Source organism: Myripristis murdjan, chromosome 18 (assembly GCF_902150065.1).
Source record: "Myripristis murdjan chromosome 18, fMyrMur1.1, whole genome shotgun sequence".
Classification (NCBI taxonomy): Eukaryota; Metazoa; Chordata; class Actinopteri; order Holocentriformes; family Holocentridae; genus Myripristis; species Myripristis murdjan.
This window is the reverse complement of record NC_043997.1, coordinates 10,424,400-10,439,863: the sequence shown is the minus strand read 5'-3', so window position 1 is coordinate 10,439,863 and position 15,464 is coordinate 10,424,400. Positions and strand designations below refer to the sequence as shown.

The 15,464-nt window shown below is 43.3% G+C and overlaps 1 protein-coding gene across 3 annotated transcripts; it reads right to left on the bottom strand.

The window, feature by feature from the left end:
- Positions 1–1,029: 1,029 nt before the first annotated feature.
- tox4b (TOX high mobility group box family member 4 b) lies at positions 1,030–15,390 on the bottom strand. 3 transcript variants are annotated; one of them, XM_030076171.1, is made up of 9 exons: positions 15,254–15,382; positions 11,348–11,416; positions 9,408–9,695; positions 8,308–8,568; positions 7,192–7,533; positions 4,846–4,926; positions 3,463–4,092; positions 3,021–3,175; positions 1,030–2,453 (listed from the first exon to the last, which is right to left on the bottom strand). In XM_030076171.1, the coding sequence occupies exons 1-9, from the start codon at positions 15,257–15,259 to the stop codon at positions 2,396–2,398; spliced, it is 1,890 nt and encodes a 629-aa protein (XP_029932031.1). In that variant the 5' UTR covers positions 15,260–15,382; the 3' UTR covers positions 1,030–2,395. The 3 variants fall into 3 exon arrangements, with proteins under 3 accessions (XP_029932031.1, XP_029932030.1, XP_029932032.1); XM_030076170.1 differs by lacking the exon at positions 15,254–15,382 and adding an exon at positions 12,194–12,935; XM_030076172.1 differs by lacking the exon at positions 11,348–11,416 and having other exon boundaries at positions 15,254–15,390.
- Positions 15,391–15,464: the final 74 nt, after the last annotated feature.

Below are 15,464 nucleotides of genomic sequence, written 5' to 3'. Positions count from 1 at the left end.
GCCCCCCCCCTCCTTCCTTCTCTCTCTCTCTCTCTCTCTCTCTCTCTCTGTGTGTGTGTGTGTGTGTGTGTGTGTGTGTGTGTGTGTGTGTGTGTGTGTGTGTGTGTGTGTGTGTGCGCGCGCGCGAGAGAGAGTGTGTTTTCCTTTACAAGAATCAATTCAAGTCAGGTATATTAGGTGTACATGTTACATACATTTATCTTTAAAAAAAAAAAAAAAAGTTGCTGAAGATATACTTAATATAAATAATAATATTAATATTAATAATAATAATAATATTGTATAAAATGTCTACTCTGCTGTAGGCTGTAAAAATGTTAATGTTTTGCAGAAATGGTGACATATTAAAGAGTGAGGCTCGTTGGTTTCCATCATGCAGGGCTTATTTAGTCGATTGTAGTGTTTGCTGCGCAGTTTTATTTTGCTGGGTTGTTTTGCGCCTGTGAAACAGCGCCTCCATCTTTTCTGTCGACCACGCTGCTTTTTCCCGCCATGGTGGCCTTTTTTTTTTTTTTTTTTTTTTTTTTTTCCCGCCATCGTCATCAGTTCGAAAGTGCCATACATTGAGGTGAATCTCGCGATACCTGCCACGAGAGCGCCTCTGCTGGAAATCTGGACACAGTTGTTACTTCAGGCTTAATAACATCATTTCAAAATAATTCATAAGGTTTACCCGGTTGCATAATTTTTTTAAATGACATTTTTTTTTCATATATAAGTGGAAGAACACTAAGTCTTCTTTTGCTTGGTACATAAATAATAAAAAAAATAATTTTAAATCATTAAAAAAAAAAAAAAATGTACTCTAGATTAGATATGTGAGGATATATCCTTTTCTGGCTGTTTTGATCCATGTGACTAGTCAATTACATATTTCTGTATATATTTTGTGCATGAAACCACATATTAATTTTCCTTTATTTACATTTAGTGTACCACTGATACTGCAATGCACTGTTTGTATGTGTGCTCTATGAAAATGAGTATGTCCAAGGCAACATGAATACAAACTCCTCACCAAAATGTATATTAAAACATAAAATATTTTTTTTATTTCACAGTTAAAAACATTTTCCAGGATGTATCTACAATAAACCAGAGCCATCACTCCGTCCACTCCCCTGTAACTTTCCTCTGAGATGTGAATCCCAGCGGTAACAGCTTTGTAAAGAGACCTCCTCTCCCCTTTCAGTCACCCGTGACCAAAACTGTTGTTAAAAATTAAAACTGTATATTCCCTTTCCCCTTCAGTAGTGTTGTCACAGCTGGTGTGTGTATTTGATTCCAATATCTATTTTTTTTTCTCTCTCTCAATAATATTTTTCACCAAAACCTCCTCACAAAACAAACTTAATGTCCTTGCAGATATCTGAGGCGTATTTTAAAAAGAAAGCTCTTGTGTAGCAGGAGTGAAGCACAGGGTAGAGCAGTTTATTTTATTATTATTATTATTATTATTTTAAATACATATATTTATTTTGTTTGGGCTGCAGTGGCTGGAGAAATGTGAATCTCAGCAGCCACTGGCACTATTTCTTTTAAGTTTTTAAATATTCCAGGGCTTCCAGGTGGTTTAAACGCACTCAGCTGGTGTGTGTTGATGGATCTCCGCCCTGTTTGAAATGTTTTACACTCCTCCTTTCCCAAAAACATAAAATAAAACAAAAACTTCATTTGTGCTTAGCCAAATTACTGGTCATTTATAAAATATGCTGGCTAAACAGATCTATCTGGAAGCCCACGCTGCCACCAGCCGTTCCATAACAAAGCACCCATAAATTACTGAAGCATGATTTAACATAAATCACTTGTTGACTTGGGGAAGGGCATGCACACAAAGGATGAACTGCATTGATTACATCTGCAAGATCATGATTCCCCACACATTTTGTTTTTTGTTTTTTTCCCCATCTCTTTCCCAAAACATTTAAAAACACAACGTCCATACAAAACGTTCTCGTTATTTATCAAGTCCATAATTTAAATTCAAGATCAACGATGAGGATTTTCCACTCGGGCGCTCGTCTGAGGTCTAGAGTCTGGAGTGGCAAAGCAGAGATTCGTCTTTGATATTCGTCCGTCTGTCCGTCCTGATCGTTCTTACCATTTTTACCAGACCGGGGTAAAACAGTATTTGTGATTTAAATATGCTATGTTCTTACAACACAAGCTGTAGCTCACAGAAAAGTATTCACGTTCAAATACTTTGCTGTGACTGTCGTGTTGTTTTGCCTGAGATGAGAAACCCCATCCGTCTGGCGTGAGCATGACGAAACAGATCACATATGCAAAACACTCTCCGACCTCGATCTGACTTTCATTCGTTCATAATTCATTTTCGCTTCCGTCCTTTTCCTCGATGCGCAGCACTCCCTCTGTCAGATCGGCCCGTTTCCTATGTGACGGTGGCGGAGTTCTGCCCTCGGATGGCGCACCAGGCCATGAACACATCCCTGTGGAAGGAAAGGGGAAAAAAAAAAAATCATTAACAGATCTTGTGCAGCATGTTGTGACTTAATGGTAACCTGCACCTAAAAATAGCAGGATGCTCAAGTTAGCGGAAGTCAGGTCTTTTCCTGTAAATCTGAGCAAACAGGGAAACGAGACGGCCCTTTCCCTCGTACAGTAAGAACTGGAATTAGATCCGGTTCTCGTCAACCGACCTCAGGGGAAACAGTAAAAGTTTTTTTTTTGTTCTTCAAATTCATACAAGTTCGTAAAACACATGAAACTTTACTTTTCGTAGCCCAGTTCCCCCAAAGCAAAGCAATATGTGCTTCCCATTTTTGTGAATTCCTTCATGATCCCGTTGAATCTCATCCTCTGACCAAAGGATGATGAGACCTTGGACGCTGTCGTGCTTTTGGCTTCTACTAATGCTCGACAGCTAACTGCAAATGTTTCCAGTCCAGCTTGGATAGCAGAAGAATCTGTAATTGCTGTTTTTAAGATGGAAAAAAAAAAAAAAAAAATCAACGGCTAAATACTGTTGGACCCATGTCAGGCATCGTGAATGTTACCTGCAGTGTGTGGCGACACACTCGTTGCTGCAGTACTCCTTGTCCCAGTCTTTGCTCTCCACGGCGGGGTTGGTGCAACCGGCACGCACGCAGATGTTGGGAGCGGCGGTGGGGGTCACGCTCGGCCCCGGAGCCACGTTCACCTCCACCTCCATCTGAGAGAGTGAGAGAGAGAGAGAGAGAGAGAGAGAGAGAGAGAGAGTGACAGTGAAAGAGGAGAGAGAGCGAGAGAGAGAGAGAAGCAAGAGGTGTAAGATGACAAAATGGATAGCTATTTTCACTTAGTATTGATTATACTGGATTGTTGATCAGTAGATTGATATATTGATTCAGACTGATAGATCATTACACCCCTACCTTAAACTCTAAATGATATAGGTAGAATGATTCTGTGTTTAATTAAATTATCTTTGAATATCAGACTTGTAACTAAATGTCTTACCCCTTCCTCGACCTCGGCCACCTCGGCGGCCGACTGTCCCACCTCCACAGTCAGAGCGGAGTCTGAGGACACCGAGGCAGCCGTCTCACCCGCCGACGTCACCATGATGGGCATGTTGGAATTCGACTGCAGCGACGACGGGACGATCTTGATCTGCAGGGGGGGCGGGGCCGTGGTGGCGCCTGCACCCCCGCCCCTCGGCTTGGCTTGCAGGGGCGGAGGGGCCTGGGCGTGGACCATCTGCTGCAGGCGGGGCGGCGGCGGGGTGCTTTGCATCTGCTGCAGGGGCGGAGGCTGGCGCGGCGAGGAGGCCGCCGTCGCCGCCGCCGCCGCCACCACGGTCGACACGGAGGGCGACGGCGCCTGTTTGATGATGATCTTGGGGACGCTGGCGGGGGCCGGGGGAGTGGAGGAGGGCGGCGCTTGGGGCTTGATGGCGCCGGTGAGTGAGCGCGTGGCAACCTTCGGCAGGTCCAGGATGATGTTGGAGGCGCAGATGTTGGTGATGGTGTTCTCCTCGGGGTTGTACTGCTGGGAGCGGGTGGGGCGAGGGGCGGCGGTGCTGGCCGAAGGGGGGGTGATGGTGGGAGCTGGGGGCGACGGGGCGGCGTCCAACACCTCTATGGGGGCCTGAGGAGAGGAAGGTCGGATGTAACAAAAACATACAAGAAAAGAGCGGGTCTTTTCTTAGAGTTGCCACTTAAAATATGTTTCAAAAGTACATATGTTGTAAAAATCATTCTATAACTCACTGGAACAAATTAGTAACGCCATCTAGATAACAAAAGATAAGTTGTTTTCAGTGTTCTTCACCAGATTTAGACCAACAGACACATACACACAAACAAGAAGTTGGAAAGCACCACCACAGCGGCTCCAGCCTGTTATTTTCGTTTTTATTTGACTAATGACGTCAATTTTTTACAGAACTGATACTGCTTAGGACCTGGAGCGTGACTGCTGAGTAAAACACAAAGGGAAATCAAGTAATTCCTTTAATTGACGACATTTTGATCTGATGTGGATGACTGTCGGGGTGAAATGGTGTCAGAATTGAGCTGGAAGGAAGTTTTACTTGTTTCTGCTGTGTCATACACTGTCCAGCACTGCACTTTGATATGTATATTTACATTTCTTGATGTTTGTTACTTATAATATAGCAATTATTATTATTCATCATATACCAATTATCTTATGAACTGAATGAATCTTAAATGTAATTGCTGTGTAAGGAGAGAGCTCTTCATAACTAATCATTTTGATAATATCCCAATGAAAGATTTACTTTCCTGTCAGGAATCATATTGTTAGAGCTGTCAAATTTTTCAAATGACGAAACGTCGCTGTGAAGCTGTCAATATTCACAATCTGTCCATCCCTCACCTGAGAAATCTGGTTGGCTTTGTAGGCTGCCAGCGCTTTCAAGTACTCCTTCTTGGCTGCTTCATTCTTCCTCTTGTAAACCTGAGAAAAAAAAAAAAAAAAAAGAAAAAAAAAAAGGGGGAAAATGATGAGCGGCGGCGGTCGTGTGTGAAATGAGATTTGCACATTCGTCTTTTCACATCTTCGGCCCCGATCTGCTGCTGTCATATAGCCGAATGAAAGAGGGTTTGTGAGAGGACAAAGGAAAAACAAAAGACTCACTCATTAATGTTGAAGACGTGCAGCATGTGTGTAACTGTATGCTGTGTGGTCAGCATGTTATTACGGGTGTGTGTGTGTGTGTGTGTGTGTGTATGTACTGCTTGCAATGCATCCAAGGTCACACGTAGAGGTTGATTATCACTTGTTTACCTAACTAACCAATAAGAGGAGACAACTCCCGAGAGAAGGAATGTCATGCTTTTACAACACAGACGTGAGAAGGAAAAACAGCTTTATCCTACATCCTTAAACCAACCGAGAGAACTCTTTCACAGCACATGGTATGATTTCCATGACTCTCTCTTTTAAGCTTTTCTACTTTTTGTTTTTAGTAACAAGCTGGTCCAGAAAACTGAAAATGTTATTATTGCATGAAAATGTAACTACATCTGTCAGTTTGCCATTAAATATTACTGAATCAGTATGGAGAAAACAAATAAAATAAAACTAGAAGCGTGCACTCTGCAGGGTGCAGATCTCCGCCAGTCGTATCTCCCATTTTTCCGGTCCCCAGGCTACCCTGTGTGCTGAGCAAAACTTGGTATAGATTCAGCAGTCACCTGTATTGTCAAGCGCTTTTTAAATTACAAATTACATTACTATATGATTAAATTCTAATACAGTACAGTATAGAAAATATGGCGTAAAACTCCCAAAGCCTAGAGTTTAGCTTTTTCTTGTTCTCCCAGTAACTGTTTCAGTTTATTATACACTTGGCAGCCATTTCTTAGTCTTTGCCAAAAGTCATATGGCTTTCAACAACAGAGGCAACGTTTAGAAAAGAGCTCAAATTAAAATAGCAAAATTCAAAATTACTACTAAAGGTATCTCACACACACACACACACACTATATGTTCTCTTGAATTTCTTGTCACCAGTATGTAAAACAAACAAACAAACCAAAAAAAAAAAACACGCAATGCATGTCCTGGATTTTTTCACCCGTGAGCAAACTGAACACAACATGATGAAAAAGAACGAGCGAGCTACACAGTGAATGAAGTAAGAAAGTAGTGTGGCATCACAGAGGTACGAGAAGAGAGACAGAGCAAGATAGCATATAGCATATAGGGACCCTGTAGAGACAGAGCAATGTTGGCCGAGTGAGCTGGACAGTGAACAAAGAGAGAGAGGGAGCAGAAGTAGTGTAAGAGTTAATTTTGGCAAGGAAGTTAATATATATATTCAAGCTGACAAAGTGTTTAAGTTTTGTTTACTGTTGCCATATTTAAATTACTAATTTGAAGGTATGGCCTAATTCATTCAGTAACACTCATTGTGAGTATATTTAATTTTGTTGTATGTTCAGTTATACCAGTTTTATTGCTAAATGCACCTTATACAGTTTTTACAATATCAGGCTCACAGTTGTATTCTCTGTCTGATTGAGTGAATGGCTGCCTTTTTTTTAATTTATTTTTTTTATATATATGGTGTATGTATTGTTTGTCCTTTATGGTATATGTATGGTATATGTATTGTGTGTACTATGAGCTATGTGACACAGAGAATTTCCCTGAGGGGATGAATAAAGTACCTATCTTATCTTATCTTATCTTATCTTAAATGTTGTCCAGAGTAGTTACAACTTCCGGGTGAAGAGGTAGACAGGTAGAGAGAAGGCGAGAGGGAGGAGAGCAGGAGAGATTGTACCGTACTGCCGCCTGTTGCTTCACGTTGCTCACTAAAGTTATGAGAAGAGCTCAAGCGGTTTGCTTGTTCATTCACACTCAACTTTCCACCCACGACGCTTACAGTAGCAAAAACAAAAGTTTTGTGAAGGTTTTGAATCACTGCAACCAAAAGGGGTTCCTCATCGTACCAGCATAACTGTGCACTAAATATTTCAGGACAATAAGACACACACACACACAGGTCCAAACGCATCATCCCCTCTGGGCTATGCCTGGTGGAGACGATGAAGAATAACTAACTAAATAAATAAATGTTAAAAAAGAAATAATAACAAATTAAATAAAGAATAAATAAAACTACACAAATACTTCAATAAAACTGAATCAACACATATAAAATAGAATCAAAATCACCAAAGGAATGTAAGCAGCTTCCCGTCTTCCACCTACTTGTTTCTGCTCCTCCCCCAGGCTGTCCCACATGGAGGCCACTATCTTCGACACCTCTCCGAATGTGGTGTTGGGGTTCTGTCCCTTAATAGCTGCCTGTGTGTCCCTGAAGAACAAGGCGTAGGCCGACACGGGTTTCTGGGGCTCGTTGGGGTCTTTCCTGGGCTTGACGGGCTTGCCGTTCTTGCCCCTCTTGTTACCTCCTCCCGCTCCACTTTTCTGTCCCATGGCTGGGGAGGCGCTGGAGGCTGGGGTGGGGACCGGGGAGTCGGACAGAGAGGGGTCGAGGGAGATGACTCCGGGAGAGACAGCGAGAGAGACTGGCGACTCCACCAGCACACTCTGATAGGAGGGGGGCAGAGAATGAAAAATGTTACAAGAAAGCACGGATACGTTCCTCTTGTTAACGTTTTCGTTTACTGTGCGGATGTTTGTTTTACCCTGCTTAGTGGCAAGTCAGATGTGGCTAGCTACGGGCAATATTTGTCGTATTTTTTTTTCACAAAATTTTGCCGTTTCCAATCTTTTAAAAATCCAAACAATTTCATTTACCATATTTTTTCAGGTCTGCGTAGCAACCTTAAAGGCCAAGCTCCCTCAAAGCGAAAAATGAAACCTTAGAGCAACTCTGACGCTGTCCTATTTACGCAATGTATCATGTGTACCATCTTTTTTTTTTTTTTTATTATTCCAAGATGTGTATTTCAAATCCATTTGATACATGGTGCAAATAAGACAGATTCAGAGCTGCTGTAAGGTTTATTTTTCCCACTTTGATGGAGCCAGGCTAATGACTCCCATACACTTCAAGTCTTTATGCTAAGCTAAGAGGAAATTCTACACTTGTACCCACTGGAAAAGAACCAGTGGACACACCGAGGTGAAAATGGTATCCAGCATCATGTCTTTGTCTGGGTAAGTCGGAAAAAGTGCATTTTACCCAAAAACAACAAAACAGTTTTCCTTTAAAGTGTCACTGAAAGCTCCTGAAGTGTCAACTGAAGGAGCAAATGGCAAATAAAAGATAATATTTCTTCCAGTGATTTAGGCAGAAGCTAAACAGACAGATAGAAGGATGTTATTGATGACTGGAGGTGCACCAAGCCCCGGACTCACCCGCCTGAAGTCGTCCATGTCGTCGTCCTGCAGAGAGCTGGTGGGCGACGCCGTGGCTGACAGGGGGTGCTCCGGTGACTGGGAGCGTTGTAATATATTCCCACCGCCTAGACCCAGGCCAAGTTGAGCGCTGAGCTCTGATTGGTCAATGGTAGTCAGCTGGTTGGTCCCTAGTAGGCCGTGGCCCATGTCACTCAATGGAACGTCAATGGTCATTGGGGACGAGCTGCTGAACTGAGAGCCGATCGGGTGTCCAAGATCCTGGGCGGCACAGGAAAACGCAAACAAAGAGCAAACTAATCATAATTTTGAAACCATGAATCCTGAACTAGATTCAAAAATGAAAGATGCCATCCAGTCCTGGTTCATACAGCCAGTGGCCAGCAATGTTCACATAACAACAGGGGCATGTTAAAATAGTTCAAGTTAGATCCTGATTTGAAGGGCTGAAAATGTGAGAACAGGAGCACATGGGGAAACTGAAGACTTGGCAACTGTTAAAGGAACAGTTCAACTAAAATACAAGGGAAAAATCCATAAGATTTCTACTACTATTTTGTTTCATGACCCACAGCTTGCCAGGTAAGTGCCAAATGCATGAGAATTTTTTTTTACTCAAAAGTTTCCTAGTTCTCTGGAAGTTTTAAAGGAACCGTTCACCCAAAAGGCCATAAATCTTTTTCTACCTACCTCTGATGCAGTCTGTCCATCGACAGTTTTTGTGAGATTGAGCGAGGTTTCATGTCTGTAAATACATCGGGACTGGAGGGGTCTCATTGAGCTCAAACCAAAATTATTTTACATGTGAAAAATCTGCCTGCAATTACTGTGAGTTGAGGGTGGGTGGATACAGTATCCAACAAATCTCTTCACCCCAAAGGGACGTTTATCGTTTATTTTATTTGACAAGCTTAAAAACAACGTCCTCCAACAACATTTTGTAATGTAACTGATCAATTAACACTGTTTTTTAACACCAACAAATGCCATTTCAAAAGCATTTGGTATCGGTCTTCATGCCTGCCAAGTAATGAGCTCCTTGTAGCTGAGCCTGGCGTTAAATTTCAAGTCATTTACAGCAGTTCAAACGCGTTCCTCACCATGCCGAGTGAAGAGCTCAACAGGGCGCTGCCTCCTGACTGATTCATGACTCCCAGACTCAGGTGCTCCAGTCCCTGCGAGGGGGGGTTGACAAAAGTGGAAGCGAAGGAGGGGTCGTCCCCTCCAACCACAGCGTTCCCGGGAACCACCACGCTGTCGGAGGCGCCCGTGTCCGACAGCTCGCCGAAGTGGGACACCACGTCCGACACGGTGAGAGCCGAATCGGGGTCCAGCGAGATGGGGGGGATCTCGAACTCCTCATCGCCGAGGCTGGGGGTGTGGAACGTCTGGAGGTGGAAGAGAGGATGGCAGGGACAGGGGGAGAGCAGGAGTATAAAGAAAAGAAGATGGAAGATGGAAAATGAAGGGAATGAGAAAAGTGAATAGAGAGAGATGGAATAACAGGTGAGTGAAGGAAAAGTGAACTCCCTTTCAGCAATTATAGCTTTGTTAGACGCAGCAGCATTTCTTTGAACTAGACATCTGGGGCAAATCAATTTTAATTACGATGCAGCTCTGGAATTCCAAGTGCTCATGTATCCTACATTGTTCGGTTTAATATTAGAGATTGAGCCGGATGTGGAACGTTGCTTTGCAGGGCTGGATACTGGCACAGATTTCCTGATTCCTTTTGATTCTGAGTCAATATCAGATTGCGATTGATTGGAAGATTGATATTTTTACCCAGCCCAACTGTTCCATCCAGTGACGGGACTTGCAGCGTCTAAAGCCAGGCTCAGACTACAAGTCTTTAGAAATCCCAAAATCGCTGTTCCGCTCCAACTACACCACAATCTGTCCTGTATTTTACATCTTTTCATCGTTGTGGTGCGCACACAACACAACCGAGTGCGGATGAGGTGCACTAATTACACGATCTGTCTTCCTGGGACGCAGCTGAAGTCTGAAATTTCTACTCATGAAACCCCAAGCGAAAAGTTGAAATGTGAGAAGTGACTACTGTTGTTGTTGTTGTTGATGAAAATGGGCCCTAACAAAGAGGAGCAGCTTGCTGTTATTATCACGTCGGCACTATTTTGTGCCGAAGAAACAAAGACAAAAAGGCAGAAAGCCAGAGTACGGCAGAGAGAATGGCTGGGAAGACGCAGACAGCAAGGATCGCCTATTTTGCAGAGTCCAAAAAAAGAGAGAGTCCATTAAGTTCAAATTATGGTGCAATATTAACGCAGCCCCCTTCCTACAGGAACCTTTTCATATTCAGCGTGTGCTTGGAGGCATGGTTTTGTCTGGCACTATTACAAATTCTTAACAACAGTTTGTGAATCATATTTATAAAATTCATCATATATCCTGCGTTACATGAAAACTGTGCTCTCATGTTCCCATACAATTAGCTCTCATCGTCCTCTCATTGGCTGTTGCTCAGAGCTTTTCGTAGACGGGTCTGAGCGCGGCCAAACTACAAGAGCCACTCTGGATTTGTGCCGATGGTTTGCAAACATGTTTAAAAGCCGCCAAAGCTTAAAATGGCTCCCGGACTGGTCTGGGACACACCGCTGAACTACTCCGACGACAGGAGCTTCGTTGACGGGCACAAGCAAGTGGTTTGTCCAAATTCCCCATGGGGATCAATAAAGTATTTCTGGTTGTGATTCTGACCGTCTCTGATGTGGGTTTTTTGTCTCCAATCTCATAAGTTTCTCTGGAACTTTATGACTAAAATCTTGCAGTCTGAGCCTGGCTCAAGTCACCGAACAAACAGCTTAAGGACCTTTAGCCTTTTTCCAAGACATGTAGCTCATCACAGGTTCACAATGTGCCACAGGATGATAACAAGACAACCATCTGGTGACAATGTTAGTGACAGTATGCCCAAACTAACATCGGTCAGATGGGGCAGTGCAATCCAAGCGCAAAACCTAGAACCTGTTAAATCCAACACCTAGACAGAAAACAATCGGGAGACGCCGGGACCTACCTCTGAAGAGGAGAGAAACGGATGGCTGGACCCAGAAATTGTCAGGTAGCTGTCACTTCCTCCAGGGAACTATACAGTTGAGATTAACAGCAATTAGGCTAAACACACACACCGGGAAGTTTACACTCGCTGCAGGCCAAATGTCTGTTTGCATGCTCATCACTAGGGCTTAACGATATATCGTTATCTAGGTATGAACATGCAAGACATTAATATCTCAAAAGGCAATGATATGGACGATATCAAATTCAGAGTTAGGGTTCGCCTAAGACAGCAATTCGTCTGTTCTGATCAATGAAATACTTTGCGAAGTAACTGCATTTTCTAGGTCCATTTGGTATTATTATACTTTTTTGAAGCATGATTGATTTTCACTGTTGCAACACTAAAAATTTCAAATGACCCCACGGTCATATCGTATATCGTGTCACTATTGAGGTATTTGGCATAAATATCGAGGTATGACGTTTTGTCCATATCGTGCAGGCCTACTCAATACTCTAGCTGTCACTCTTCAGTGGGTCTAAATTTGCACCATATAACCACAGCTCATCTTCATCACTTTTCACTGACAGCATGAAACTGAATCAAGAAAGCAATCACTGACAAACACAGGGGTATATTCTCATTCAGTAAGAGTGAGGCAGAGGGCCTGCAAACAGCTTAAAAAAAAGATCAAGAATCCATTTAGCTCAGTGAAATACTACAGTACACTAGACGAGACATGCATTCACTATCAGCCTATACATTCGAGGTAAGGTTAAAGGGCACAACGACAGCCTGGACAGAGGTACTGTCAGTGTAAAGTGGGTAAATAAGTTTTTTCCAACTGGCTGGAGGTGTCACCTTGTTGACAGAGTCAAATCCATTGAATGACTGCGGATCCAGGAACTCTGGATCGCCATGCTGCCCGGTACCGTCCGTCAGATCCGAATAAAAATTCAGGTCCATCTTTTTTTTTCTTTAGACGAGCCTCATATGAGCTATGTCTTCGATGCAAAACAAGTGTCCCGCAATAAAATTCCCTAGAAAGCTATTACCCTTGTCTGGACTGACAATTTTTTTTTTCTGGAAGGGGGGCACAGCTAACACCGCCGTAGCAAGATGACGGAAAAGCACCAAGTCAAGGCTTTCCCTCTTGTGAAACTGACGACGCCGACTGGAGTTGACAGCTTTCGCACAGATGTTCAGCTAGCTCATGTGCATGTACGCCACCATACCGTACCAAAAATAACCCGTCTGCTGGCTAGCTACCGAGCTAACGTGGCTACCCCTCTTTGCTGACTTGTCCGACTACAGTTTAGCTAGCTGGGCTGGCTTGACGCAAGGCTGCGGTACTAACGTGACTCCAGCCCCAGCCTGGCGCCCGTCTGTCGCTCTGTCCTCAAACGCTACCATCAACGGTCACGCCGGGCGGACTTCATCAAACCGCCGCTGGAAACACGCACACAGGCGGGGGGGGGATTCGCTACTCGGGAAGCCTGCCACAAGCGAAATGATCGTGTTTCAGGACGACGGAAGACAAACCGTCCCCGTTTTCCTTCGTGGTGCCCGGGCCAGGCTGCTCAGTGGATCCAGAGCCATGGATGGGTGTTACGGCTCGGATGTGATTGGACAGACAGGAGCAGGGTTGCCAGGTGTGTGAGACAAAAGCAGCCAAACAGCAACTCAAAACCAGCCCCAAAACCCGCCCAACCTGGGTATAAAAACGGCTCCAAAAATCAGCCCAATACCAGAACTCAAAATATGCCCATAAAAATCCATATACACTACTCACAAAAAGTTAGGGATATTTGGCTTTTGGGTGAAATTTATGGAAAATGTAAAAAGTTCACGCTACAGTGATATTATATCATGAAAGTAGGGCATTCAAGTAGAAGCATACACTGGTGATTTCCTCATCTCAAACAATTTCTTGAAACAAAAGCCAACAACAGTGGTGGATATACCACAACAAAAAATGTCAGCGTCAATAACTTGTCATGTGCCCTTGAGCATCAATTACAGCTTGACAACGACGTCTCATGCTGTTCACAAGTCGACTTATTGTCTGCTGAGGCATGGCATCCCACTCTTCTTGAAGGGCGGCCCTGAGGACATTGAGGTTCTGGGGTACAGAGCTCCGAGCCTCTACACGGCGACTCAGCTGATCCCATAGGTTTTCTATGGGATGCAGGTCTGAGAAAGTGCAGGCCACTCCATTTGAGGTACCCCAGTCTCCAGCAGCCGTTCCCTAATGATACAACCTCGATGAGCTGGAGCATCAAACACCTTATGTGAATTTTGCCGTTAAACTCCTTGTTAGAGAACAGCAACTTGTGCAAAAAGTACTGAAACACTGAACAGTTGGACATGTGCATTCAAAAGTTTACAGAAGGTCACATTAAGTTCACCTGGAAAGGTTAGAATGCATTCTAGGTTGATCCTGAAATTTCACCCGAAAGCCGAATATCCCTAACTTTTTGTGAGTAGTGTATGTTGCTTTTAAAGTCCAACAGCGTTGCTATAATTGCAAAATGCACCATAATATCTATAAAATAACATCATAAAAGGCAATTTCCCAGGCAAAGGCAATTGAAAATCATTTCAGCTCACCTGTTAAACTGCTGGCTGTCTCCAACATTAAAAAAGAACGGGAAAAAACTTCATGAACTTGAACTATTTACAGAGCTGTCCAGTTTCTTTTTAGACATCCCTCGCCCTGGTCCCTGTCATACAGAACTGTATTGAACAAGGCCAGCATCTCTCTGGTGGGCTCAAACTCGTGGCAGCAGGTTTCATTAGTCATTCAAAATATGAATCTTTATTCATAGGCATTATTCATCATCTGTATGCCCAAGCCCAACCCGCGGACAAAATTTGTTACCCGCTGCAACACTTAAAAAGTAGCCCAATTTGGCGGAAAAAACGCGGACTTGGCAACCCTGCAGACAGGAGCCGGGGGGAAGCTGCGTCAAGCTCGCCGCACACAACCACAGCAACAACGGATATCTCGCACGTTGCTCTTCGAAATAAAAGCGGCCAACTCGTTGGAGGAATTAACCTGAAAGGCGCAGCGGTCTGCACAATCGCGTTATACACTCGTGTGACTCGTTGAATTAAATAGGGAATCAATGCGATGCACAACAAACGATGTCACCACTGTTCACTCATGTTATATTTATAATAGAGATTTTATTTTGAACGTACAAAACAGGAAGTTTATTATTGATTCAAGTTCGCTTGACACGAGTCCAAGCGGCGACCAGCTTCTGGAACTTACCATTAAAAATCAGCCGAGTGAAAATGTCAGCTGTTTTGATATGTGACACCACAAACAAACAATAAATGAATAAATAAATAAGACGTGGCGGAGATGTTTAACCGATTAACATTTTTTTTTTAACGGATTAACTTTGAATGTGTTAGGTAGACAGCTTACCTTCAGGTGTTAATTAAAAAGTGGTTCGCTCCAACGGCCTGGCTTAAACTACCGACAGCCATCAATTTCGAGATAAAGTGTACCGATTAATGAGCCGATATGCGCAAAAAATATATCTCAATTAAACAATATCAATGTTTAAAGACGCTCGGTGAGTATTAACCGCTATTAGGTGTGATTAAGTTGACGTTAGAGGGAAATTGTCACATTAACCCCGGCGGTGTTGCATTATCCGCCTTTAAAGGGGCAATAAACAGATGAGGTGAAGTTATTGTAAAGCACAATTAATGGGAGAAATACTACGGAGCAGGTCGGCTGATACGCTTCGTTTGCTCGTACCTCCTGATCAGGCCATTATTGTGTTTTGTGCTCAACCACACACACAAACAGGCTGTTCAAGTTGAAACCATAAAGTGACTTAAACAGAAAGGTTGGTTTGCTTTATTAAATATATCTCTAAAGTGTCTAGCGCTAACTATTCTTACCTCCATGCTCACCCCGAAATTAGATTATTTTTGTTGTTTTTTGTTTTGTTGTTTTGTTGTTGTTGTTTTTTTTTGTTTTTAAATCCCACTTAGTGAACTTCGTCCAGAAATGATTTCCTCAAATATCACAACCACAACATGGCACCGGCTTCCGGATTGTACGTACAAGTGGAAGTGACGTCACCGCGCAAATGGGGGTGGGGGTGGGGTT